We start from the raw sequence: 26,168 nt of genomic DNA, 5'->3' as shown, positions 1-26,168 counted from the left end.
AGATCTGGCGCCCTCTTCTGGCCTGCAGGTGTACATGCAGGCAGAATAGCATATACCATACATAGTAAATAAATAAAATTTTAAAAAAAAGAAAGAAGTTTACTGCTCAAACTATGGCACCAGCCAAGGACAATACATGCATAAACTTTGAACCCCTACCCAGATCTAGCCAATGGATAAGACATTCTTCACAGCTGAGTGGAGAGTGGGGTCTGACTTTCACATGAACTCTGGTGCCCCATATTTGACCACGTCCCTTGGATGGGGAGGCCTGACGGCACTCAGAGGAAGGATAGCAGGTTACCAAGAAGAGACTTGATACCCTATGAGCATATACATGGGGAGGAAGTCCCCCTCAGTCACAGTCATAGGAGAGGGGAGTAAGGGGAAAATGGGAGGGAAGGAGGAATGGGAAGATACAAGGGATGGGATAACAATTTAGATGTAATATGAATAAATTAATAAAATATATTATAAATAAATAAATAAATAAATCTAAGGTTAAAAACAAAAGCAAAAACCTGGCCAGAAAGCCAGGTGTGGAGGCGCACGCCTGTAATCCCAGCACTCAGGAGGCAGAGGCAGGGGGATCACTGTGAGTTCAAGGCTAGCCTGGTCTACAAAGTGAGTCCAGGACAGCCAAGGCTACACAGGGAAACCCTGTCTCAAAAAAACTAAAAAAAAAAAAAAAAATCAAAAAAACAAAACCAAAAACTAACCTGGCCAGGAAGCCAGGTATGGTGGCACACGCCTTTAATTCCAGCCCTTCAGAGGCAGAGGCAGGTGGATCACTGTGAGTTCGAGGCCAGCCTGGTCTACAAAGTGAGTTCCAGGATAGCCAAGGCTACACAGAGAAACCTTGTCTGCAAAAACAAAACGAAACAAACAAACAAAAAAACCTGGCCAGGTAAGGTGGTACACACCTTTAAACCCAACACTCAGGAGGCAGAGTCAAGATCGCTCTGTGATCAGAACTACTCTGGTCCCTGGTCTACAAAGTGAGTTCCAGGCCAGCCAGGGCTACATAGTGAGACCCTACCTCAAAAACAAGCAAGCAAGAGAACAAAGCAAAACTATTTGTATTTATTTATTTTATTGTATAACAGTCATTTTATTTTATTTTATTTTTTATGTACATTGGTGTTTGACTGCATGTATGTCTATGTGAGGGTGTTGGATTTCCTGGAACAGGAGTCACAGACAATTGTGAGCTGCCATACGGGTGCTGGGAATTGAACCCGGGTCCTCTGGAAGAGCAGTCAGTGCTTTCTACAGCTAAGCCCTCTATCTCTCCAGCCCCAACAGTCATTTTATTATTGATTGCTATGTCTATCACCAGAGAACTGGTTTTTGTTGTTGTTGTTGTTTTTTCAAGTCAAAACAACAGGGCTCTGTTTGTAGCCCTGGTTGTCATGGAATTGTTTTGTAGACCAAGTTGGCCTAGAACTCACAACAATCCGCCTGCCTCTGCCTTCTGAGTTCTAAGGCTAATGGTGTGTGCCACCATTGCCCAGCTTCAGAACTGGTGTGCGCCTGCGCTCACACACACACACGTGCACACATGTGTGCACGTGTGTGTTTACGTACTGATATATGGCATTGAACATAGGGCTAGCGAGATGGCTCAGCAGTTAAGAGCACTTACTGCTGTTACAGAAGACCTGAATTCAGTTCCCAGAATGCACACAGCAACTTATAACTGTAACAACTTATAGGGGCTGGAGAGATGGCTCAGAGATTAAGAGCGCTATCTGTTCTTCCAAAGGTCCTGAGTTCAATTCCCAGCAACCGCATGGTGGCTCCCAACCATCTATAATGTGATCTGATGTCCTCTTCTGGCCTGCAGGGGTACAAGAAGGCAGAGCACTATAAACATAATAAATAAATCTTAAGAAAAAAGAAAAAAAGAAAAAACCAAAATAAATAAAATAAAAAAGTAAATGAACAGATGAAGAGACTGGAACTCTATGTAGACCAAGCTATCAGGCTGGCATTGAAGTCATAGAGAGCTGCCTGCTTCTGTCTCACAGGTGCGGGGATTAAAGGTGCTATATCATGCCTGGCTCGTTTTTGGAGTTTTTTTTTTTTTTTTTTTAAAGATTTACTTATTTATTATTATGTATACAGGGTCTGCCTGCATGTACACCTATAGGCCAGAAGAGGGCATCAGATCACAGTATAGATGGTTGTGAGCCACCATGTGATTGCTGAGAATTGAACTCAGGACCTTCGGAAGAACAGATAGTGTTCTTAAACTCTGAGCCATCTCTCCAGCCCATTTTGAAGTTTTAAAAGATTGTTTTTTTCTATATATATATATGGTCTTATATAGCCCAAGCTGGCTTTGAACTTAGGATGTGACTGAGGACGCCCTTGAATCCTTCCTGTTCCTCTTACCTCCACTTTTTTTTTTTCAGAGTGCTGGTTTTGTAAGCATGTGCCATGGTTACGGGGCATGTTTTATTTGTTTAGATAGAGTCTCATCCATGTCGAATAGGCTGGTCTTGAATTCATGGTCCTCCACCCTCAGCCTCCTGAATGCTGGCATTGCAGGCATGCTGCCAACACGGCTGGCTGAAAAGAGTTTTTATAAATTGTGAAGAGCTAAATAAATAAGCTATTATCCCAAAGACAAGGCTCCTCTAGCTTCTCCCTTAGACTGTGGTAATTATATCTCTCTAGAGATGGGATCCTGGAGTTCTAGGATAGAGGGACCTTTGTGGTAAGTGTTCACAGAACAGGCAGTCGGGGGCAGGAAGTAAGGACCAAATGAAGCAAGGCTGGAAGGTGCCATGAGGCACATAGTAGGGTTGAGAGACTCAGCCCCGTGCCTTTTCCAACTGGTGTCGCCCATAGAAGAGAAATGCCTGCTGCACAGTCAACACCAGCCCGGGGCTCTACACAAAGACCAACTCCTGTGCGTACCAGTTTCAACCGGGATCACTGTGGGAGGAAGATGGCGCCTGCTTCCAGCATCACTTCATCTAAGACACCTGTCTGTATGAGTGCTTCCCCAGCCTTTGGCCTTGGATCCAGCAGGTAAGGATGCTTCCCTTGCACACTTTAGAGGGGTTACCCTTGGGCTCAGGGTCTTTCTAGCTACAGCTGCCAACAGCCCCTCTACCCAGGTGGAACAGAACTGGCGTAAAGAACGCTCTCTGGACATTCTGTTAAGTAAAGAGGACTTGACAGGAGTGGTGGGAAGCCTACCTACCGTACCTCCTTTACCTGCACGACAGACTGGCAAAAAGGCTGGGACTGGACCTCAGGTAAGGACCTAGAGATAGAGAGATGGAGGTAGGGGCTGGAAAGTGGGGGGGGGGAGATTAAGGATTTGTGGGGAGACCAGAAGGGAGTTTTGACCCTAGGGTCCATAATGATTCTGCCTACAGGTATTAAGAAGAGGTGGGACACAGCATTCTGCTGCACATTTCAGTACCACTTCCCCACGCCAGGCAGCCAGCCTTTGTGAGGGGCTCTGGAGTCACTCCCACAAGCTCAGCACCTACAGCAGAGGACGTGGCTGATGCCTCCCTGATGGGGCTTGACCCAAGCCAGGGTGACCCCACCGAGGAGGCAGTGAAGTTCTACGCTTCTTTTCTTTATGACGACTGGGGCTGTGGCCCATGCAGCGGTGCTTCCTGTGCCCAGCCTGACCCCAGTGCTGTCACTGTGGCTCCTTGGCTGAGGCAGTCTTCTTTCTAGGCTTCTCACCTCAGCTCAACTCCTCAAAGAATGAGGAAGTCTTAAGCCTGCTTCCATTCCACTCCTTTGCCATCCAGTTCCTGCTCCAAGGTGAGGCTTGGGGTTCCTACAGCAGTCATTTTTAGTAAACTTGTGACCCATCTGGGTCTAATGAATTCTAGTCATTGTGAGTTTGTGGGTGAGCTAATAAGAGTATTCCAATCCCCACTGTCACTATATAAAAGTTGATAATGAGGTTCCCCTCCCCCCCAGAAGGTGGGTGAACCAAGTGTCTACACTTTAGTAGTCTATAAGAACCAGTTGCTAGCCGGGCTGTGGTGGCGCACGCCTTTAATCCCAGCACTCGGGAGGCAGAGGCAGGTGAGGATCGCTGTGAGTTCGAGGCCAGCCTGGTCTACAGAGTGAGTCCAGGACAGCCAAAGCTACACAGAGAAATCCTGTCTCAAAACAAAACAAAACAAAACAAAAAACAAAACAAACAAACAAACAAACAAAAACCCAAAGAATCAGTTGCTTCTGGGGCCCCAAATGAGAGGAAGATGCAGGATTTCGTATTTGTATCCTTCCCAAACATTACCCCATCATGGGCCGAGAACGTAACTCAGTTGGAAGAGTGCTTGTCTAGAGTTCAGGAAGGCCTAGGTGGTGGCACAGGCCTGGGGTCCCAGAACTTGGGAGGACGAGGCAAGAAGGACAGGAGTTCGGTGTCACTGATGGTTACATGGCAAGCTTGAGGCCAACGTGGGATATAAGAGACATTGTCTACAACCAAAAAACAAACACATTCCCTATTCCCACCACGTGCCTGCTTAGCCCCGTACTCCACTTACAGCAGGAGAGCTGGAAATAAGGAGTCCAGCAAAGGTTCTGGAGGAAGGGGGTAAAAGTCACACTGCCTACCGTGAGGTAGACTGACTGTGCGTGGGCCCCTTGGACGAGGAATGTAGTCCACTAGGAAGACAGTCTGGAGGATGCAGAGGAAATGTTAGCCTGCATTTGGGCCACTGCTGTGTTCTGCAGATGACGCCTATGAGGGTTAGAAACCATTAGAGGCTTCCCAAAGGCAGAAGCACCCTGTCCTTCGTCTGATTGCATTTGTGTTTATTTTGGGTGCGTGCGTGGGTATGGGTGGCTGCATGGGTGCCTTGTCACAAGTGTGGAAGTCCGAGGGACAAGATGCACGAGCTCTCTCCTTCCACCATGCGAGTCCCTGGGATTCCATTCTTCAGACTTGGGGAAAGCACCTTTACCTGCTAAGCCATCAGCCCCAATGGCCCATCCTTTAGCATCTCTGTCCTCTCAGGGAACTGTAACTATGTTGATTTTGGAGGGTTGTGACAGCTTTTCTCCTCCTCCTTCTCCTTTCTTTCTTAGAGGCCGGATCTCTCGTGTAGCCTTGGGTGGCCTAGAACTCTAGACCACGAAAGCTGGCTTCCAACTGGTTAGAGATCCTCTTGCGTCTGCCTGCTGAGGGCCAGGATTACAGGCCTGGGCAGTAAGGATCCCTGCTTGCTTAGTCGTTGCACATCCCAGGATCTAGGTTTTAGTTGATCTCTGGGTCTCCTGCGCCCTCTCTTCCCACCTTGGGGACTTCTCTGTCTCTACATCCCCACCACAGTTATATACTCCCGCGAAGCAAGGGTCTGATAACAGTACACCAATAGTTCAGGCTAGAGCCCAACTTGCAGATCCGTAGACCTACGGTGCCCCTGCCAAAAGATCGGGGAGAAGTTGGGTACACACGGGAGGATGAGTTATTTTATTTAAACCCTAGCAGGACCAGGAGAAACAGGTAGGTGGGGAAGAGGATCTGTTATTCCATTTATCTGGTCTGGAAGGCCCCTACAGACCCCTCCTCACGTCGTCCCAGGCTTTGTTCCCGCTGAGTTAAGCCAAGGCAGTTTCGAATCAGAGGAAAACTCCTCAGGGCTGACCCCAGCCGCGGTCAACAGGTTCAATTTACCAAAGCGAAAGTTCTCTCCCAGGTTAAAGGGATGCTCCGACAGTCTCCCGAGAGTTGGTGGCTGTAGACAAGCGGCTCGAGGCCTGCGCCTTTAAGGAACCAGGGGGCAGAGGGGCGGGGCAGGAAGAGAAATCCCTGGAGACGCCGCCACCATCCAGGTCTTTTTTTAGGGGGGAAATGGGGCGGGCCCGAGCCCCGTTGGGGTTCCGCCCATCTTCTTCTGCCGCGTCCCCCTTTCCGCCCCAAGGGAAGGTGGATGGGCAAAGTCTTGGCAGCCCTGGTCTCCAGAGCTCCCTGCTTGCACCTGGCTCACCGAGGCGCAAGTTTGTTGATTTGGAGGGAGTAGCCGGGGCGGAGGCGGTGCTAATAATACCCGTTCAGTCCCCAGTCGCGCTTTACAGTTTACACAGCTGTCACCTTCGTTACTCCTTAATTAATAATAAAAATAGCCGCCGTCCCGTAGCGCACGCTGCGTGCCTGGCCGCGAGCTTTACAGGCAGAGCCCCATTGAGTCCGCCCTCGTAACGTTACCCTAGTTGTCGAAAGCGGGAAGCCTAGGCGCATCGAAGAGCCAAGATTGGCCCGAGGTCACTCTGCGGGCGAGCGGCGGGGACCCGGACGCGGGCGGACGAGGCGGGGCGCAGGGCAGCCCGGGCTCCGGGGGCGGGGCGCGGGCGGGGCGGAAGGCGCGGGGTGCACAGTGGCGGCGGATGGCCATCTTAAGTGGCCGCGGGGAGTCCAAGGCGGCTTCCCCGGGCTAGGAGCCACCAGAGTCGCCCCAGAGGTGGGGTCTGCGCTTGGCAGCTGAGGCGCTAGGACTTGAGGGAACTTTTTTCTAGGTGGTCTAAGGGGGTCCTCCAGGTCTGGGACTGCAGAACCCGAGCCTGCGGGTGTGGGGCGTGGTGCCAGGGAACTTGGCGGAGATGGGGGAAGGGTTCTGCCAGGCTGGAGGGCCTGCGGCCACGGGTGCGTGAGGGACTTGAGGATACTGGACCTCGGGCACGGGTGTGTGTGGTAGGGTATCGGACCCCTTTGGAAGGGATCTTGTGCAGTGTGTCAGGGGTCGGGAGTTTGGGGTTCAGGTCTGAGGGGCTCTGATCTCAACAAGAGTTGGAATAACTTGTTCGCTTGGATGTGTGTGGGGGTATTGGTTGGGGATGTTCATCCTGGACCCTTCCTTTGTGAACCTCGATCCCGCAAGGATGTGGGAGTGCCGAGTAGAAGGGATGTGTGGTAGAATCAGACTTAGGGGTCATCTGCTCGCGAATCGTTCAAAGGGTTGAATTCACCAGTGGGAGCTGGGACTCAAAAGTTGTCCGGGAGCGGGTACCGGGGAACTGGATCTTCTTGGGGTGGGGGACAAGATAATTGTGGAGCTTGAAAAGTGCGGGTCCTGGAGGGCGGTGGGGGCATCGTCCTTGTGGAGAGGTTGGGGGCAGGGGCGGCCCGGGCTCTGGGCCGAGTGGAGGGGGAGGGGACCGGCCAGCTCCTAGCTCTGCTCCTGCCCCTCCCCCGCCGCCTCTGAACAAACTTTTCTTTCTCTTCAAGTTGAGGCCGGCGCTGCGGGCGGCGGCGGCTGCGTGGAGGAGATCGAGGCGGCCGGCGGGGCAGAGCGTATAGCCCGATACCCGGGTTCGCTCCGGCTGGTGGATCCTTGGGCCCGGGAGCCGGGCACGGCCCCAGCCTCGACCCCAATATCCCCGGGCAGATGGCGCGAGGTGGCTGGCATCGGCGGCGGTGAGCCCGGCGCGGGCCATGGCCTCAGTGTGTGGGGCACCGAGTCCCGGGGGTGCGCTGGGCAGCCCGGCTCCTGCCTGGTATCACCGCGACCTGAGCCGCGCTGCGGCGGAGGAGCTGCTAGCTCGGGCGGGCCGCGATGGCAGCTTCCTGGTGCGAGACAGCGAGAGCGTGGCGGGGGCCTTCGCACTCTGCGTCCTGTGAGTAGGGCGGGCGCGTGCGAATGTTCCTCGGTGGTGGCGGTGGTGGTGACCGTGGTAGTGGGGTGACTGGAGCTGTGGGGGCTGCAGCCGCGCTTCCACTCCAGTAGAGACCTTGACTTTCTCGCTGGTTGGAGGAAGGATACAGGGGAGCACTTCCTGCTGTGTCTGAGAGTACTTTCTGAGGCCTGAGGCCAGAGTTCTGAAGCCCAGGGTGGATGCGATGGGAAGAAATGCTGGCCGACTGTGGCAGACCCGCTTAGATTTCCCCCCAGTGCCCCAAATGTACAGAGGAAATAAGTTCCGCGTGCGAGCAGTTCTTTTTAAAGCACTGAGTGGTAGGCAATAGAGGGCAGAGGGACCCGTGTTTGGATGCCCGGCAATTTTTTTAGAAGTCTGCGTCTATATATGGTTGTGGGGTGGGGTGGAATAGTGTGTGTTGAGAGGCAGCCTTGGAGAGGCAACAGAGACAGGGTGAAGCCCTGTGGAGGCAGACCTTCATGTCATGAATCAATGAGTGAGTCTCTCTTGGCTCTGGATTGAGCCCTGGTTATCTGGCCATGAATGGGTGCTGAGTGTAAAGCTCGACTTGGCAGTCCTTTGAGTGGGCTTGGCCCTGTGGCTGTACTTGGCATCGATGCGTGGTAGTGGTGTACTTTCTGCTTTTCAGTCTTGTTTCTGACCTGTCCTCCTTGCTCCACAGTTCAACCCTGAGTGTGTGTCTGTGGGAAGCTTCAGGGCCTGCCGTGCTTAGATTTAGTGGAAATAGTCGTAAACGACCCATTTCCTCTGTCCTGTCTTTTTCTCTGTTTCCTTCTGACATCTTTGGGGATGCACAGGCCTAGCCTACAGGGAACATTTTTTTTTTATTGTCATTCTCGGGATGGGGCTGTGGGCATTTGGTGGACAGAAGCCAGAGATGTTGCTACATATTTGATAGGTCCTAAGACAACGAAGGATTATGGGGTCCCAAAGGCCAGCAGTAGACAAGTTGACCCGCCAAGTAAGGGGTCCTATAAACCTCAGCATCTGCAGCAAGTCTGAGGCACACTCAGTGCGGAGAAACTAAAGCCAGACATCTTACGCCCATGAAAATCCCAAGACTCCTGCCTCCTAGCCACCTCTAGACAGAGCCCTTAATTAGGGAGGGGACAGGGGCAGGTGCTGGATCAGCTGTCCGAGTGGGAGGGGGACAGCTGGGGCCTTGTCTGGTTAAGGAAGTATTGTCCCAGTGAGGAGAGATCTTGGTTTCATTGTCAGGAGAAAGCGTTTGGGGGCGTGGGGATCTGGTGTGTGTGTGTGTGTGTGTGTGTGTGTGTGTGCGTGTGTTTATAAGGGGCAAGTTTCAGCTTTCAGGAGCCTGTCAGAAAGGATCAGAAGTGGGTGGTGTCTTAGGTTTCCCAAATACATGCTTACCTATATACACACACCACATGTACACAAATAACATTCAAGACCCACCTCTGCCCTGACAGACAAACTGGCCTCTCCTCTTGTTTCAGATGCCAGCTAACCCTACCTTTTATTTGTCCTGTGACCTTGGACAGATCTTTTTTATTTTTTCTTTCTCTTTTTGAGCCCCAGTTTTCTCATCTGGAGAATGGAAATAGTAATGTATCTACTTTGCTGTGTGAATACGAAGTAAGCTATGTGGGATGCATAACACAGCCAGGGTTTGGTTACTGGAAGGCTCTTGTCATACATACAGATCCAGACACCACAAAGTAACATCCCCTGATTAAGGTAGATCTAGCTTTAGGGAGAAAATGACCTTGTGGTGTTTGGTCCTCTCTGGAGCCAACATTCACTTCTGCCCAGCATAGACAGAGACCACAGTGCCTCTTTGAGGTGTGGAGGCCAAGGGAACCCTTCCACCCCACCCCCCTACTTAGTCTGTGCCTAGCTCAGCTGTCACCTGCTCAGCTGCCGTTGCCATCTGTTAGCACCCCTCTTGGCGTGGGGTTCCTAGAGCCTGAGTCCCCCATGGGGATCCCCCCTGGGGTCATTCCAGTTTCTTGATGCTTGAGGAGAGAAAGCAAGGCCCTAGGTTGATGCCCCTACAATCCTCTATAAAACTACCCTGACACACCAAGCTCCAATGGAGCCAGACACCAACATAAACACAGACAGAGCCCCACACGTGTGTTAGCACATTGCCTGTGCATGCAAATAGGATCTAAGCAGGCTGCTGAGGACTTTTACTCTGGCGGGGGGCCCAGACTGGTACCACAGCCCAGAGGGGCTGTTTAGACAGCTGTAGAGGCCACAAAAGAGCTGCCTGTTGCTTCCCAGGCCTTGGGGTGGGTGGGTGGGTGTAGAGTCTGTGTAGCTCTGGGAGTGGGGGGGCGGGGGGAATCTGGTTATTGCTCTTGTTGGCAATACTAAGAGGGTGGAAGTTGACTGGCCCTATCATTAACCCTGTGCAGCCTGGACAAGTGGTTTTAGAAAATCTAAGATGAGGGGCCGGGTGGTGGTGGCGGCGGCGCATGCCTTTAATCCCAGCACTTGCGAGTTCGAGGCCAGCCTGGTTTACAAAGCGAGTCCAGGACAGTCAAGGATGCACAGAGAGACCCTGTCTCGAAGAACAAAAAAAAAAAAAAAAAAAAAAGAAAGAAAGAAAGAAAGAAAAAGAAAAAAAGAAAGAAAGAAAAGAAAAGAAGAAGAAAATCTAGGATGAGGGGCTTCCGTGGCAGCAGGAGTAAGTAGGAAGAAATGCAGGTATTCAGACGCCAGCCTAGGGGTGACAGGTTCCGGTCCCTTCTTTGCCACTAGGTATCAAAAGCATGTGCACACTTACCGAATTCTGCCAGATGGAGAGGACTTCCTGGCTGTGCAGGTAGGAGCTCAGACCTCTAATTTTGGTTTAGCCTCAGGCGTGGAGACCTGTTGGCTGACTCTCCCATCCTTGTTGGTCCAGACCTCACAGGGTGTTCCTGTGCGCCGCTTCCAGACCCTGGGTGAGCTCATAGGCCTGTATGCACAGCCCAACCAGGGTCTTGTTTGTGCCCTGCTGCTGCCTGTAGAGGGGGAGCGAGAGCCAGACCCACCAGATGACCGAGATGCTTCAGGTATTGCTCATCTCACAGCATGAAAAAAAAAATCCCTTCCTTGGGTGGGGGCGGGGCGGGGGCACGGAATAGCTCAGTGGGTAGAGCACGTACCACATTAAGTTCCAGGATCAGAGGGGAGTTCAGATCCTCAGACCCCACAAAAAAAAAAAAAAGCTGGGTAGGGCTGGGTGGGGTGGCTCACACCCCTAATCTCAGCACTTGGGAGGCAGGCGGATGGTTGTGAGTTGGAGGCCAGCCTGGTCTACAAAGTGAGTGTAGGATAGCCAGAGCTATACAGAGAAACCCTGTCTTGAAAAACGTTAAAGGGGAAAAAAAAGCTGGGTAGATGTGGTGTCCTTGGGCAGGGATTCCCTCAATATATAAATATATAAACAAGGTAAAGTTTATATAAATATATAGATATATAAATATATAAACAAGGTAAAGGAGGAAGCCACTCAATATCAATCTTCATCCCTAGAGACACACACCCACAAATCCATGCTAACATTCACATGAATGAATAGCACACATGTATGTGTGCATGCATGCATACAAACGTACACACACACACACACACACACACACACACACACACACACGAAAATCCCTTCCTTGCCTGCCCCTTGACTCTTCCTGTTTCTTCCCACCCCTTCTTCTCAGGCCTACCTCCCCTGAAGGTCCACTTCCTCCTAACCTTGGTGCCTCACTCTATACCATCTTGTTTATGGAAGCCTTTGAAGGCCGGGACAAACCCCTGCCACGTAACCCTGAGTCCACACTGCTTTCTCACTGCTCACTGTCCACAGATGTGGAGGATGAGAAGCCCCCGCTACCCCCGCGCTCAGGCTCTACCAGCACGTCTGCCCCTGGGGGGCCCAACAGCCCCCTGCCATCCCCGGAGACGCCTGCAACTCCAGCAGCTGAGAGGTGAGACCCTCCTAGTCCCCTCTGCTGAGCAGGAAGTCCCTTCTCTGAGAACTGTTTGCCTATCTGAACGACCATCTAAGCCTCCCTCCTGGGGACCCCATCCCCTCTCAGCCCCAGAGACAGATCTTCTGGCGTATTCCACTCTGATTGCCTCCAGTACTTGAGGTGCTGGACAGAGTAGGGGTGCTTTGGCAGTCGGCAGGGCCTCCCCTGATTCTTCATCTCTCCTGGAAGCACCCCTAATGGACTCAGCACTGTGTCACATGAGTACCTGAAGGGCAGCTACGGGCTGGACCTGGAGGCTGTACGAGGCGGAGCCAGCAACTTGCCCCACCTCACCCGTACCCTCGTCACCTCATGCCGAAGGCTACACAGGTACTTGGGATGGCTGAGCCCATGCGCCACATTCTGGCCCTCAGACCTTGAACGGTGAGCCGTCCACGGTGTCCTGACTTCCTCCCCTGTACCTTGGTGCTATGTGCTGACGGTGGAAGTGCCACACTCTGTGCCATGTTGGATGGCGTGAATAGAGGTGAGAGTAGGCATTCTGACCCCAGTGTCTTCCCTAGTGAGGTGGACAAGGTCCTGTCAGGCCTGGAGATCCTGTCAAAGGTGTTTGACCAGCAGAGCTCACCCATGGTGACCCGCCTTTTGCAGCAGCAGGTGGGACTGTAGGGCGGCCTCCAGGGGGTGGGACTTACCTCGGAGCTGTGCGTGGGGACTGGGACTTCTGCTTAGGAACTGTGTGTACCACCCTTATTTCTCCTGGGCAGAGCTTACCACAGACTGGAGAGCAAGAGCTGGAGAGCCTTGTGTTGAAGCTGTCTGTGCTAAAGGACTTCCTGTCAGGCATCCAGAAGAAGGTGGAGTGGCCCTGCCCTTACCTGCCCCTGCAAGTCACTTATATCAGTATCAGCTGTGCCCGTCCCTGTCACCTTACCTTACCCTTTCCCTACTCCCCCTAGGCCCTGAAGGCACTGCAGGACATGAGCTCCACGGTGCCTCAGGCTCCATTGCAGCCCTCCACACGAAAGGCCAAGACCATCCCCGTGCAGGCTTTTGAGGTACATGGCAGGTGGGGCCTCATGGGTCAAAAGATGGCTGGAGGCCCCAGTGGGTACCGCCTGTCTAAGGTCTGGGCAGCAGCCTTTCTTGTCTCTTGTCTCTTGTCTCACAGGTGAAGCTGGATGTGACACTGAGTGATCTGACCAAGATCGGGAAGTCCCAGAAGTTCACACTGAGTGTGGATGTGGAGGGTGGGAGGCTAGTGTTGCTGAGGAGACAGCGGGACTCCCAGGAGGACTGGACAACCTTCACGCATGACCGAAGTGAGCTAGGGCCAGAGTCGGGAGACGTGGGGCAGGGCAGGGCCCTCGGTCGGTCGGATAGCACAGGTTTGCATGACTCCTCTTCTGTTCCCTTAGTCCGGCAGCTCATTAAATCCCAGCGTGTTCAGAACAAGCTCGGGGTTGTGTTTGAAAAGGAGAAAGATCGGACTCAGCGCAAGGACTTCATCTTTGTCAGTGCCCGGGTGAGTTGCAGCCTGTGCCAGGCCATGGGGTATGGGGGGGGGTGTGTGGGGAGCGGGCTACTGGAGTCTCCATAAGATGTTTCCTATTGGCATATGAGGTGTGGGTGGGCCTGTCCTTGGCAGGGTGGGTATTGAGAATCTATAAGCGCTTGTTAGTGCTTTCACAGTGTGTGTGCAGTGGGGGGAACCTCAGACACGACCCCACCCTTCTTGCATGATGCCTCCCACAAACCACAAAGCAGGGTGTTCCCCCTGGAAAGGTGGGATTGCGGGGTGCCTACTATCCCTGACTGGCTGCTATGTGCCCTGTCCCCCCTGCCCGCCATCCCTAACTCCCCACTAGAAGCGAGAAGCCTTCTGCCAACTTCTGCAGCTCATGAAGAATAAGCACTCAAAGCAGGATGAGCCCGACATGATCTCTGTCTTCATAGGCACCTGGAACATGGGTCAGGCCCCGGCCGGGGTTACGGGGTTACGGTGGGAGAGGAGGAGGCCGGGCCCCAGGACAGGGGTGTGACCCACCCCTCTAACTCCTGCTGCCTCCCGCTCCTGCTCCCCCTCCAGGAAGTGTCCCACCTCCAAAAAACGTGACATCTTGGTTCACATCGAAGGGACTGGGCAAGGCCCTAGATGAGGTCACAGTGGCCATACCCCACGATATCTATGTCTTTGGGACTCAGGAGAACTCAGTGGGTGACAGAGAGTGGCTAGATCTGCTGCGCGGGGGCCTCAAGGAGCTTACAGATCTGGATTACCGCGCGGTGAGAGGGGGGTTACGGTGCCTGGCCCCTTTGTTCTCACAGACCTCGTGTTCTCTGCTTGACTTCATGGCTGGCCCTGGGAAGTATGGTTGACAGGGCTCTCCCTCTAAGCCCGGCTGTTTCCTTTGGGAGACTGAACTTGAGTTTCATGAGTTATTCATGCCACAGGACAGGATGCTCTTCTTGTTCACTCTAGAAAGAGACAGGGCAGTGTGGATGTTAGGCGAGGGCCATGCGGGCAGAGGACCTCAGCCTGGGGCACGGATGACCCCTACACGCTCTCCACAGATTGCCATGCAGTCACTTTGGAACATCAAGGTGGCCGTGCTGGTCAAGCCAGAACACGAGAACCGCATCAGCCACGTCAGCACATCCAGTGTGAAGACCGGCATCGCCAACACCCTGGGTGAGCAGGGCAGGTGGGCCTCTGACTGAGGGGGGGGCAGTGTTTCTGTGCATGCCCCCTGCCTCCTCTCAGGGTGCCCCCCTCTTCTTGTTGGTTTCAGTTTTCTCACATATAGGTGACTTTTTTTGTTTTTTTGTTTTTTGTTTTTGTTTGTTTTTTTGTTTTTTTGGGTTTTTTTTTTGTTGTTGTTTTTTTCGAGACAGGGTCTCTCTGTGTTAGCCTTGGCTGTCCTGGACTCACTTTGTAGACCAGGCTGGCCTCGAACTCACAGCGATCCGCCTGCCTCTGCCTCCCGAGTGCTGGGATTAAAGGCGTGCGCCACCATGCCCGGCTACATATAGGTGACTTTGAGCTTTGAGCTTAGACATTCTCATTCTAAATCTCTTCCAGCCCCAAGGAGGACCCCTAGGGCAGAGATGTGTGCCTGTATGTGTGTGTGCACGCGCATGTGTGTCTGTGCATGTGCATGTGTGTGTGCACGTGTGTCTGCAAGTATGCATGTGCGTGCGTGCGTGCGTGCGTGCGTGCGTGTGTGTGTGTGTGTGTGTGTGTGTGTGTGTGTCTGGTGCTTTAGGGAAAAAGGACATTTGGGACCCATCTTTAGCTGACCACTCTTCAGGATTCCTCTCTTTCTTGCTCTGGCAGGGAATAAGGGAGCAGTGGGCGTTTCCTTCATGTTCAATGGCACCTCATTTGGCTTCGTGAATTGCCATCTCACCTCAGGGAATGAGAAGACTACCCGGTGAGAGACGCCCTTCTCTGTGTCTCCTTCCTTATCCTCCACTCTCCTGAGCCCCGTTCCTCTCCCTGTAGCCCAGGCCTTTCCCCAGAGACCCCCAATCTCTCAGAACCCCTCTTGTCTACGCCTGACCGTAGCCTTGCCCCTACCTGCTTCCTCCATTTGTAGGGCCCCTCATCCCTGCCCCGTCCCTGCCCCCCTCCAAGACTTCTTACCTTTATGCTTCCTGACTCTGGCGATCTGCCGTGGCCCCTCCACTGTAGGCGGAACCAGAATTATCTGGACATCCTGCGCCTGCTCTCGCTGGGTGATCGGCAGCTCAGTGCCTTTGACATCTCTTTGCGGTTCACTCATCTCTTCTGGTTTGGGGACCTAAACTACCGCTTGGACATGGATATCCAGGTAGCGGCAGGGCCGCTGTAAAGGAGGGTGTTGGGAGGGAGGCTTGCATGGCTCTTCTCAAGAGGCAAGCCTCTGGTGTTTGTATCTGCACCCCAGGAGATCCTGAACTACATTAGTAGGAGAGAGTTTGAGCCTCTGCTCAGGGTGGACCAGCTCAACCTGGAACGCGAGAAGCATAAAGTCTTCCTTCGATTCAGTGAGTGAGGGCCTGGCAGTGTTCCCTGAGGGCCCTGGGTCTTTGGACCTACGACTGTGTGTGTGTGTGTGTGTGTGTGTGTGTGTGTGTGTGTGTGTGTGTGTATAGGACTTAACACGTCGTCTGCTCTCTTTAGGTGAGGAGGAGATCTCTTTCCCACCCACCTACCGCTATGAACGGGGTTCCCGGGACACATATGCTTGGCACAAGCAGAAACCAACTGGGGTGAGTGAAAAAGATAGACGAGAGAACCCTTCCTCAGCTTCAGAAAGTTAAGAGACGGGGTGCCTAGAATCTGGGTCTCTGCAGTTACTACTCAAGTTTATATGCTCCCCCCCCCCCAGGCCTTTGGGGGGTGATGTTGAGTATTTTGGGAATCCAAGGAAGAGGCAGGTGCTGGGTCCAGTAACAGAAGAAGAGTGGCGTTTTGTCAGTTCTGGGCGGGGCCCGTGTCTGGGCGGGGCCCGTGTCTGGGCGGGGCCCGTGTCAAGGTTCCCAGCTGACAGCGTTAACCCAATTGCTGTTCCTGCCACAGGTCCGGACCAATGTGCCCTCGTGGTGTGACCGGATTCTGTGGAAATCCTACCCCGAAACCCACATCATCTGCAACTCCTACGGTCAGCACCACTTGGTTACAGGAGACCCTGGCTGGTCACTCTTCTGCTTCAGCCCTCCTTTGGGAAGTAGGGGCAGAGAGCGAGGATAGTTCTCTTGAGCGCCGACCCCCCCCCCCCCATTCTTGTCCCCCTAAACAGGCTGCACTGATGACATTGTTACCAGCGACCATTCTCCTGTGTTTGGGACATTTGAGGTTGGAGTTACTTCCCAGTTCATCTCCAAGAAAGGTGCCTCTTCTGATGTGGAGACGTGGGAGGGGCATAGACAGTGTGGCCTAGGGACGTGATGGAGTTGACCGACCACACATATGTGTTCGGGTGTGTGTTCATGTGAACACAGGGGTGTATCTGAACCTATGCTATGTAAGGCTGTGTGAACGTCAGTCGCCAGCTGAGGAATGACATACTAGTGTGTTTGTGTCTGTCACACATGTGCCTTGAGTATGCCTGCAGATGTGGCATGGTGTTGACAGACGAGCCTAGAAGCACTCACCCTGGTCCCCATGTCCTCTGACATGGACCTTTCACTCTTGGCCTGTCTTTCTGCCCTGGGTTTGGGTGTGTGGGGATCTGATACTGGTTTAGCATTGGGAGATTCCTTTTTGCCTTATCTTCAGATCTGCTTGACCCCTCGTTTTTTCTGTCCTGAGTGCCACTTTGGCCTACAGTTCTTCTCTTACTCCCTCAGGGCTCTCTAAGACCTCAGACCAGGCCTACATTGAGTTTGAGAGCATCGAGGCCATTGTGAAGACGGCCAGCCGTACCAAGTTCTTCATTGAGTTCTATTCTACCTGCTTGGAAGGTGAGAGGGGGCCATTGCTGCCTGTGGGCTCAGAGAGAGTGGGACGTCAAAGGCTGCCCAGAGTGGTCAGCTGCTCCTCATTGGGTCCTCCTCCCATCTTCACCCCAGAGTACAAGAAGAGCTTCGAGAACGATGCTCAGAGCAGTGACAACATCAATTTCCTCAAAGTGCAGTGGTCCTCCCGTCAACTGCCCACGGTGAGGCTGTAGGAGGGGCCCACACTTGTAGATGAAGGGTTACAGAGAGCAAGAGGCAGAGCACATTGCGGGGCTCCTGGGGAGGCGGGGGGGGGGGGGGGGGATGGCAGGGGGTGGAGGGTGGCAGGGGGGTGGGGCGAGGCTGGAGGGGGATGCCTGCGTATGCTTTTGCATACAAGTAAGGATAAAGGCAGGTGCCCCTTTGGGACCTGTGGAGCCAAGTTATAGTTTGTTTATTCAGATGCTTCCTGAGCCTTCGATAAATGTCTAATATTGTCCATTGAGGGCACAGGAAATTAATTAGTTATAGTGATGTTGAATGCTATGAAAGGCCATGCAGGGCTGTGTCTAAAAGGCCATGCAGGGCTGTGTCTTTAAGAGTGAGCCTTAGGAAAGGGGTAAGTGGGGCCGGGATTGCTGTGGGAAGGGCACCGTTCCTCACTGGGTCTCTCTGTTTCTCAGCTCAAGCCAATTCTGGCTGACATCGAGTATCTGCAGGATCAGCATCTCCTACTCACGGTCAAGTCCATGGATGGCTATGAATCCTATGGTGAGGGGCAACGGGAGGCCCAGGGGCACAGAGACCAGGTGGTACCCTAGAGAGGTCTGACAATGTGCCTGTCTATTGCATCTACTCCTTAGGGGAGTGTGTGGTTGCACTCAAATCCATGATTGGCAGCACGGCCCAGCAGTTCCTGACCTTTCTGTCTCACCGTGGAGAAGAGACAGGCAACATCCGTGGCTCCATGAAGGTGCGGGTGCCCACGGAGCGCCTGGGCACCCGTGAGCGGCTCTATGGTGGGGGCTCCTTTGGGCAGGGTGTGAGGCATGTGCTGTGGTGGTGTGGGCCAGGTGTAGTGGGAGCAGACCCAGGGTGGCAGTATGTTGGAATCCTGTGGTACTAGAAGGTTCTACAGCCTTGACTGAGTGGGTCTACCCCAAGGGGATAGCTCAAGGGTAGACATCCCAGGGTCCATTAATAGTCCTGGGATTCAGGACCCCAAGTCCTCTCTAAGTTTCTCTTCTCTGTGTCTCCCCAGAATGGATCAGCATTGATAAGGATGAGACAGGCGCCAAAAGCAAGGCTCCTTCAGTGTCCCGAGGTAGCCAGGAACACAGGTAAGCTAGGTTTAGGTTGAGTTACCACAGGAAGGCATGTTTGGGAGCTCCTGGTTCAGTCCATCTTGTCTTTCCTCCGTTCTGTACTCCTGGCAGATCTGGGAGCCGCAAGCCAGCTTCCACAGAGGCCTCCTGCCCACTGTCCAAGTTGTTTGAAGAGCCTGAAAAACCACCACCGACTGGCAGGCCCCCAGCCCCGCCCCGAGCAGCCCCTAGGGAGGAACCCTTAAACCCCAGGTGAGAGGAGAAGCTTGCTGTCCCCTGTCCATTCCTGTGCGTGTCTGGTGTCTGTCAGGGCTCTTGAGTGCTCTGACACCTCAGGGTGACAGTGGCTGATTCAGGGGGAACCCAATCAGTCTTTGTTTTTGCTTTGTTTGTTTGTTTTTGTTGTTGTTATGTTTTTGGGGGGTTGTTTTTTTTGTTTTGTTTTGTTTTTTGTTTTTGAGACAGAGTTTCTCTGTGTAGCCTTGGCTGTCTTGGAGTTGCTTTGTAGACCAGGCTGGCCTCAAGCTCACCAGCCATCCACCTGCCTCTGCCTCCCGAGTGCTGGGATTAAAGGTGTGCACCACTACGCTCAGCTCTAGTCTTTTCTTTTAATTTTGCCTTTAAAAAAAATAAAAGTGAGGCTAGGTGTGGTGGCTCACTCCTTTAATCCCAGCACTCAGGAGACAGAGGCAGATGGATCACTGTGAGTTCAAGGCCAGCCTGGTCTACAAAGCGACTCCAGGACAGCCAAGGATACACAGAGAGACCCTGGGGTACAGTGCCCATACCTGCAATCCTAGTCTTAGGAGGTGGGTCAGGAAGCCTGGGTGTTCTCAGTCATTCTTAGCTACAAATGAATACAATAAGCAAACAAACACAAACAAAAAAGACACAGCTTGAGGTTTGGAGGATGCCCAGGCTCACCCTGAGATTTTCATCCTATGATGGCTGTACCCAACAAAAGGCCCAACTGGAAATGGGTTCATGGCCCAAAGTTTGAGGAGTGCTTCTTGCTAAATTCTTCTTTTTAGATGCCCATTATTATGTATTATGTACATAAGTATTTGCAGAGGCTCCAAGAATGTGGACAAGAAAGAAATACAGTTTGTTTAATTAGTTTCCCAAACCTAATGGGCCAAGAAAACATCCTCCCACAAAGCAGTATCCTGGGCCCAGGGCCCCCTGACATACAGAACCCTCCCAGCACTCAGGAAGACTCAGGCAGGAGAACTGAAAGTTGGAGGTTTGTCTGGGCTAAAACTTGATAGCCTGTCTCACAGAGGACCTGAGCCTGAGTAGGAGTCTGCAGAAGGGTCCACTCCTGCTCCCGGAGGCTTTTCTGATCTCCTGTCACCCTTAGTAGAGGCTTGTCTCACCATTTCACCCATCTGAGCTGAGGGTCTCATAAAAATCATAAAAGATGTCATAAAATCATAAAAGAGCTGAGAATGTGCAGATGAGTAAAAGGAGGCGGGGTTTCCCGCTCAAGGCTCCCCTTCCAGTTTCAGAGTGAGCAAGCCTAGGCCCAGGTCCCTTGTCACCCGCCTCTCCCATCTCCCTCCCCTGCGCCCCACTGCCTTTACCTTGGGGTCCTCATTGTTTTCCTGCTCCCATTCCAGGTTGAAGTCAGAGGGGCCCCCTGAGCAGGAAGGTGCAGCAGCCCCAGCACCCAAGAACAGCTTCAATAACCCCGCCTACTACGTCCTAGAAGGGGTCCCACATCAGCTGCTGCCCCTGGAGCCTCCCTCCCTTGCCAGGGCCCCGGTCCCACCTGCCGCCAAGAACAAAGTGGCCATCACAGTGCCTGCTCCACAGCTCGGGCTCCACCGGACCGCTCGTGTGGGAGAGGGGAGCTCATCAGATGAGGACTCTGGGGGCACGCTGCCTCCTCCAGATTTCCCACCCCCACCACTGCCAGACTCAGCCATCTTCCTGCCCCCTAGCCTGGATCCTTTGTCAATGCCGGTGGTCAGGGGCCGAAGTGGGGGTGAGGCCCGTGGTCCACCACCTCCCAAGGCCCATCCAAGGCCACCGCTGCCTCCAGGCACCTCACCTGCCAGTACTTTCTTGGGGGAGGTTACAAGCGGGGATGACCGGTCTTGCTCCGTACTGCAGATGGCCAGAACACTCAGCGAGGTAGATTATGCCTCTGGGCCTGGACGCTCAGCCCTCCTCCCCAGCCCCTTGGAATTGCAGCCTCCCCGAGGGCCGTCGGATTATGGCAGGCCCCTCAGCTTCCCTCCACCCCGGATCCGAGAGAGCATCCAAGAAGACTTAGCGGAGGAGGTGTGTTGGACCAGAGCTCGCTGGCTGTGTGCACCTGATATGCCTTCCTTCATCCTTCCACTCAGAGCTCACTGGTGTCCACGCCCCCCCCCCTTTGCTTACAGCTGGATAAATGGGTCTCTTTGGGGGACACAGGGATCAGTTCCATTCCCTGCCTCTTTTCCCCTCAGAGCATGTGTGGAATGTGGCTGTTTGCACGTGTTTCTGTGAGGAGGCCACCCTTAGTTCTCCCCCTAACATGCCCTATTCCCTCAGGCTCCGTGCCCGCAGGGCGGGCGGGCCGGCGGGCTGGGAGAGGCGGGCATGGGTGCCTGGCTGCGGGCCATCGGCTTGGAACGCTATGAGGAGGGCCTGGTGCACAATGGCTGGGACGACCTGGAGTTTCTCAGGTGGGGGCGGGGCTGGAGGTGGATAGGGCGGGGTGTCTGGCCTCGAGGGTGGGATTGCGGGACCCTTTAGGACCCTTCTAGCCGGTCTCCCAGCCTCTCTTACTCCTGCAGTGACATCACTGAGGAAGACCTGGAGGAAGCTGGGGTGCAGGATCCTGCTCACAAGCGCCTTCTTCTGGACACCCTGCAGCTCAGCAAGTGATGGCCGAGATGCTGCCGCCGAGCTGTAAAAAAAGCAAGAGCCGGAAGGGCACGTGCAGCCAGGGGTTTAAAAGTTCTGAGGGGTGTGGCAGTACATCTATTTATTGGGGATCAGCGTTCCCTACTGCCCAATTATTTGGGACGTTCTAATTAGGACAGCGTGCTCCCCACCTAGCTTTTATGCCCAGGGTAGGGAGTTTAGTAGCCTGTGGTAATTACGAAGGTTGGCACCAGATGGGTACTCTGGTGCGGAGACTTCCAGCCTTCAGGGTTGTTCGTGGAGTGGAGTTGGGCACATCTGGGTCCCCACTTCCACGGATGTTTCCATTTCCCTCCCACGGGCCTGAACCACAGGGGTAGAGTTCCTCCTTGCAACTCCTACTCTAGGGACGTCGTCCGTCCGGAAATGAAGGAAGAGCCCGGGACCGGGCTGAGTTTATTTAAGTTTTTCTGTGTGGGTTTTGGGGAGGGAGGGAACATTAATTTTATTGGGGGTGGGGCAGGACCTCGGCCATAAAATGCCAATTTGCCTAGTTCTGGCTGTTCCTCTGGTCCACAGCGCTCTTTTCCAGGGAATGCGTGGCAGCCTGCGGTAGAGAGGGAGTGTGCCTCGCTGTTTCCCACCGCATTCTTGGACAGTGTTTTTGCAAACAGCTTGTCCCATCTTGAGCACTCAGAAAGGCTGCCGGGTTGATGTCTTCAATAAATTAAGTTTTATTTGGATTGAGCAAAAATCACCTCAATAAATTACAAGTTTTTCAAAGAAAAAAAAAATAAGGGAAAAAGGAAAACCACTTTGTTCCATTCCCCTTAAGTGTCTACCCTCTGCGCCAGACTGGCTGGGGATGGGGTGACTCGTTGGGGAGGAAATCGGACTCTTCAGGTTGCTGATTTTAAGGAGTGGCCCAGCTAGCTGAAAAGTCATAGGACTGACTGACTGTCCTTACGGTTTCTTAGGACCCTTTTATGATTGGGCACGCAGTTAGAGACAGGTGTAATTTGATCCCTGTTCCTTAGAAAGCCCAGCAGAAAGGGGCTTTCGGCCGCCCGGGAGGGGGTCCCGAAGATAAGTACTCCTCTCCGCTAGGTGCGGGTAGGTGAGAACGAAGGTAGCCCAGGCTTGTTTTGCAACGGAGGGGAGGCCACATCTAGCGATCACACTGGGTTGTGGGGACGACGGGGAGCTTCCAGGCAGGCAGCCAGGATAGGGAGAGACTCTCGGGTACAATAGGGTAGGGGTGTCTCTTGGGGGCAGGCTAGTTGCCTACAGACGCCGGTGGCTAGAAGAGGTTTGTCTTCAGGGCGGGGCCGGGCTTCCGGTGAAAAGAGGACAGAACTCCAGAGAAGGGCCCGGGACCCGGCTCCGCTGGCTGCCAGGCCTTAAGCAGCTCCGCTGCGCCCGCGCCGGGCCCGCCACCCCCACCTCCCGCCACCCCGGCCCACAACGCGCCCTTGAGTGGCTGGGGCCCCGGCCCGGAGCCCAGCGCGGCTGGCAGAGGGCTGGGGCTCAGTCGCGGGCTGGCCAGGCTAGGTGCGGGCGGCGGCGGTAGCGACGCGGTGCTGTCGGGCGTGGGGCTGCACGTGGACTCCTTGGAGTCGTCGTCCTCCGACGAGCAGCGGGCTTCGCCCTTTTTGGCGCCTGTCGCCCCCGCCGCGCCTTTGGCGCTGGCCGCACGCTCCTGTTTGCGGAACTTGGCACGGCGGTTCTGGAACCAGACCTGTGGGCACAGAGGCCAGTCAGCCCAGAGAACGGTCACGGGGCACTTCAGCCCTCCCCCGGCAGCTAAGCGCATGTAAGACCTCGGTCCAGAAAGGATCGGTCTCGGATTATTACCAGGCGGAGATCCATTGCCTACCATCCTCCACCGCTCCACTAGGCGTCCCTTCCATTCCTCCTACCTCTGGTGCCCCTTCCAACAGGCCTTTGGGCAGTAGACTCTGCTGCCCCCCCCCCCCCGTATTTTGGTCTCCTGGAGGGGGGCTCTACCGTTAGGCTTTATCACTATAGCCCAACTATTTAGGAAGCGGGGGCATTTACACCTGGGGCGTCCCAGGACAGGGGAGAATAGGAAGATCTTTTATGCAGGGTCCCCCTGTCAAAACGGGACAGCTGGATTTATACGCCCGGCAGCCATCCCAAACTTAAACTTTCCTGACTCAGGAGTTCAAAATTGCGACGCTGGATACCCTCATCTGGAAGTACGGAGTGGCCTGCTCAGTACCCTGTCAACGGCAATCCAGTTGCCTTGCTTCCTATTGTCAGAGTAAAAATTCTTAAACCTCCAACTTGGCCGGGGAAAAAAAGTAGGAATACTCAGCCGGAGGCAAACTGAAGCTACCCAGATCAGTTCTGTGAGCCCAAGTCCCCGGTCCCTCTGCCTTCCCTAGCTGCTCAGCTACACCCGAACTTTCTTGGCTTGCAGGCTCCGGCACCCTCCTCTAGCAAGCGCGTACGCTGCACGTGTATCCACGCACCTGCACGCGAGCCTCGGTGAGGTCGATCTTGAGCGCCAGTTCTTCCCGAGTGTAAATGTCGGGGTAGTGGGTCTCGGCGAAGACGCGCTCCAACTCCTTGAGCTGCGCGCTCGTGAACGTGGTGCGGATTCGTCGCTGTTTGCGCTTCTCGTGCAGGCCGGACGGCTCCGGGAAGAACTTGTAGGGCACTGCAGAGAGTGTGTGCGAGGGCAGGGGCATTGAGGGTGGAGTGCGTGGGAAGCTGATGTCAGTCCCCAGGCTCCTGGGTCCTACCCTAGAGGAAATCGCATATAACCCCTCCCCTCCCCTCGATTTGATCTTCAAAAGCTCCCAGCCATGTGTCCCTAAGACTGAATCATCGGGGAGACCTCGGCCTTAAGGAGTCCCAGAAACAAACCAGAAGCTCTAACTAAGGGTCCATATTTTTTTCCACCTTCATCCAACCCTTACCTACCGCTCCACGGGCCTCTCCCAGCCGCCTACCCTCACCGTGGTGTTTCTCCTCAGGCACCCTTCCTGGGGGGGACTCCAGGCCCTGTTAGCTCATCACAGGAGCCAAGCATGTCTGCACCAGGTCACACCAGCACCAGTGTCCCCCTAGAACCCCTCTCTGGGCCTTGGCTGCCAGGTCTACTTTTCGTCCTGCCGCGGACTCTGCCGCTGTGTGTACCCTTCCTCCCCACCCCAAGCCCAGCCCTCTCTCCTTTCCAAACTTTATTTCTTCAGTCCTGCCTCTCAGCCCTGCTACTTCTTCTCCAGATATTTCCTCTTCTCTTCCTCATCTTCATCTTCCTCCAGCTGAATTTCTCTTTAATTTCTCCTTTCTGCACCACTGTTCTCTTTGTGCCTGGTGAGGACTGTTCTTACTCGCGTCTTACTAAAGTTCTTCTATTTCCTTTGCCCCTTCCTCCCACTCAGTCACCTCCTCTGTGTCCTATCCCAGCCCCCCCACCCTCACCCCCACTCCGCCCCATCACCATCTTTCTACACCCCATGCTGACACCATCTCTTTATCCAAGTCTGGTTCAAGTCTCCATGTTTTTCTTGGGGTCCCCCCAATCACCTTTTTGTCCCATCTTCCCAAATCCCTAACACTCCATTTTTATCCTCCTTTCACTTATCTGCTTTCAGTCTCTTTTGGTCCCCATCTCCCATAATTTGTGTCCCCACCGTCTATCTGGTTCTTATCTCTGTCTTCCAACACTGAGTACCTATTTCTCCCAGGGCCCCTATCTGGGCTTCTGTCTCCTTGTACCTTATCCCATCCGCGGTCGCACGGAATCTATCTCCCTGTTCCTTTTTCCATTTCTGCAATCCCCATCCTTGCCTGGTCCAGCATCACTAGTCTTCCCAAACCCGTTTTGGTCTCTGGCTTCATCTTAGTGGTTCTTATTTCCTTAAATTCAAGTGCTTATCTCCCCACCGAACCCCAGTCCCCCTTTTGGGTTCCCATAATCTTCCCAGGGGGGCAAGAGCTAAGAGAGGAGGAAGCCGGGTGGGGCAGGCTGGGAAGGACGGGGCTGCCGAAAGGCTGACTGATGTTGAGGATTTGGACAGGGCCTTGCTTGGATCAAAGGACTTGAAGGCGGAGTATCTACTCCTCGGTTTTGCTGGCCGAGGATGGAGGATGGAGGGGATGTGGGAATGAAAGTGACTCAGTGACAGAGGCTCCTTTTCTGTGACTATAGGAACCGGGTTTTGTCTGCTTGTTTGTTTGGTGGTGTTTGGGCCCAGGCAGGACAGGTCTAAGACAGGGCAAGGAAAAGACTAGAAAGATGGTATTGTGGCTCTAGAAAAGGGTTCTATCTGGGCTATCTGGGCAGCTCAGAGGCAGCAGGGATCTAATGGGGGGGGGGCATCATCCAGGACACAGGTGGTAAGGATGAAAGCAGACTGGAAGCCCATTGCGAAGATACAGGGGATGGAGAGGTTTCGTGGTCACCTTTGTAGGGAAGAAGGGGAGGGGCCTAGCGAGGGACCCAGGACTGGACCTGTTTCTTTGCTTCAAAAGGCACAGGATAGGGCTTTGGCATGAGAAAGAGGAACCAGAGGAACAAGAGCATGAGGCCCATCCTTGCCAAGAAGAAACTCCTATTACTGGGGGTCTCAAAGTACATTGGAGGGTCTAGTCAGGCGCATGGGTAGGAGGCAGCTTGTGGGATCAGTCACATTCACTTGCAGAGTAGGGCAGGGAGCGGGGGTTTCGTGGGATTTGGAGGTAGGGTTGGGATGGGACTGCGCTCACCTGCTGAGTAGGGTGCGGGCTGGTGGTCGCGTAGGGCACCAAGCGCACAATTGGAAGAGCCGAGCGCGGGGCAAGGTGGCCCCGCGGCGGGGAAGGCAGGCCGCAGGGGACTGTATTGGAAGCCTCCAGGCTGGCTGCAGGCGCCGAAGTCGCCGTAGGCGGACGCCTCCATGGCCGCCACGCACGAATCGTACGAATTGAGGTAGGAGTAGTCCATCGGCCCGAGGGGGCG

The 26,168-nt window shown here is 54.0% G+C and overlaps 2 protein-coding genes and 1 pseudogene across 4 annotated transcripts; 2 read left to right on the top strand and 1 right to left on the bottom strand.

Moving 5' to 3' along the window:
* Window positions 1-2,378: 2,378 nt before the first annotated feature.
* LOC311590261 (folate receptor beta-like) lies at window positions 2,379-7,291 on the top strand (annotated as a pseudogene). The gene is made up of 4 exons (XR_014783599.1): window positions 2,379-3,039; window positions 3,129-3,269; window positions 3,393-5,991; window positions 7,217-7,291. The product of XR_014783599.1 is annotated as a folate receptor beta-like (transcript).
* Window positions 7,292-7,423: 132 nt separating this feature from the next.
* Window positions 7,424-21,939, top strand: INPPL1 (inositol polyphosphate phosphatase like 1; the record flags this gene model as incomplete). Of its 2 annotated transcripts, XM_084769095.1 has the most annotated exons (28): window positions 7,424-7,605; window positions 10,378-10,441; window positions 10,523-10,673; window positions 11,465-11,585; window positions 11,820-11,960; window positions 12,155-12,248; window positions 12,359-12,448; window positions 12,551-12,649; window positions 12,763-12,913; window positions 13,010-13,116; window positions 13,460-13,562; window positions 13,681-13,877; window positions 14,166-14,283; window positions 14,929-15,025; window positions 15,286-15,424; window positions 15,521-15,620; window positions 15,757-15,845; window positions 16,156-16,237; window positions 16,376-16,465; window positions 16,926-17,039; window positions 17,148-17,236; window positions 17,699-17,786; window positions 17,879-18,034; window positions 18,277-18,355; window positions 18,452-18,592; window positions 19,960-20,626; window positions 20,882-21,015; window positions 21,127-21,939. In XM_084769095.1, the coding sequence occupies 28 exons, from the start codon at window positions 7,424-7,426 to the stop codon at window positions 21,215-21,217; spliced, it is 3,774 nt and encodes a 1,257-aa protein (XP_084625221.1). In that variant the 3' UTR covers window positions 21,218-21,939. The 2 variants fall into 2 exon arrangements, with proteins under 2 accessions (XP_084625221.1, XP_084625222.1); XM_084769096.1 differs by lacking the exon at window positions 20,882-21,015.
* Window positions 21,940-22,072: 133 nt separating this feature from the next.
* PHOX2A (paired like homeobox 2A) lies at window positions 22,073-26,168 on the bottom strand. Its single transcript, XM_084769117.1, has 3 exons — window positions 25,937-26,168; window positions 23,692-23,879; window positions 22,073-22,934 (listed from the first exon to the last, which is right to left on the bottom strand). Exons 1-3 carry the CDS (start codon window positions 26,151-26,153, stop codon window positions 22,497-22,499), a joined length of 843 nt encoding a protein of 280 aa, XP_084625243.1. The 5' UTR covers window positions 26,154-26,168; the 3' UTR covers window positions 22,073-22,496.

Source organism: Acomys minous, assembly GCF_964271855.1.
Source record: "Acomys minous genome assembly, chromosome: 2".
Classification (NCBI taxonomy): Eukaryota; Metazoa; Chordata; class Mammalia; order Rodentia; family Muridae; genus Acomys; species Acomys minous.
Note: the sequence above shows the minus strand (reverse complement) of the source record. Positions and strands in the feature narration are given on the sequence as shown.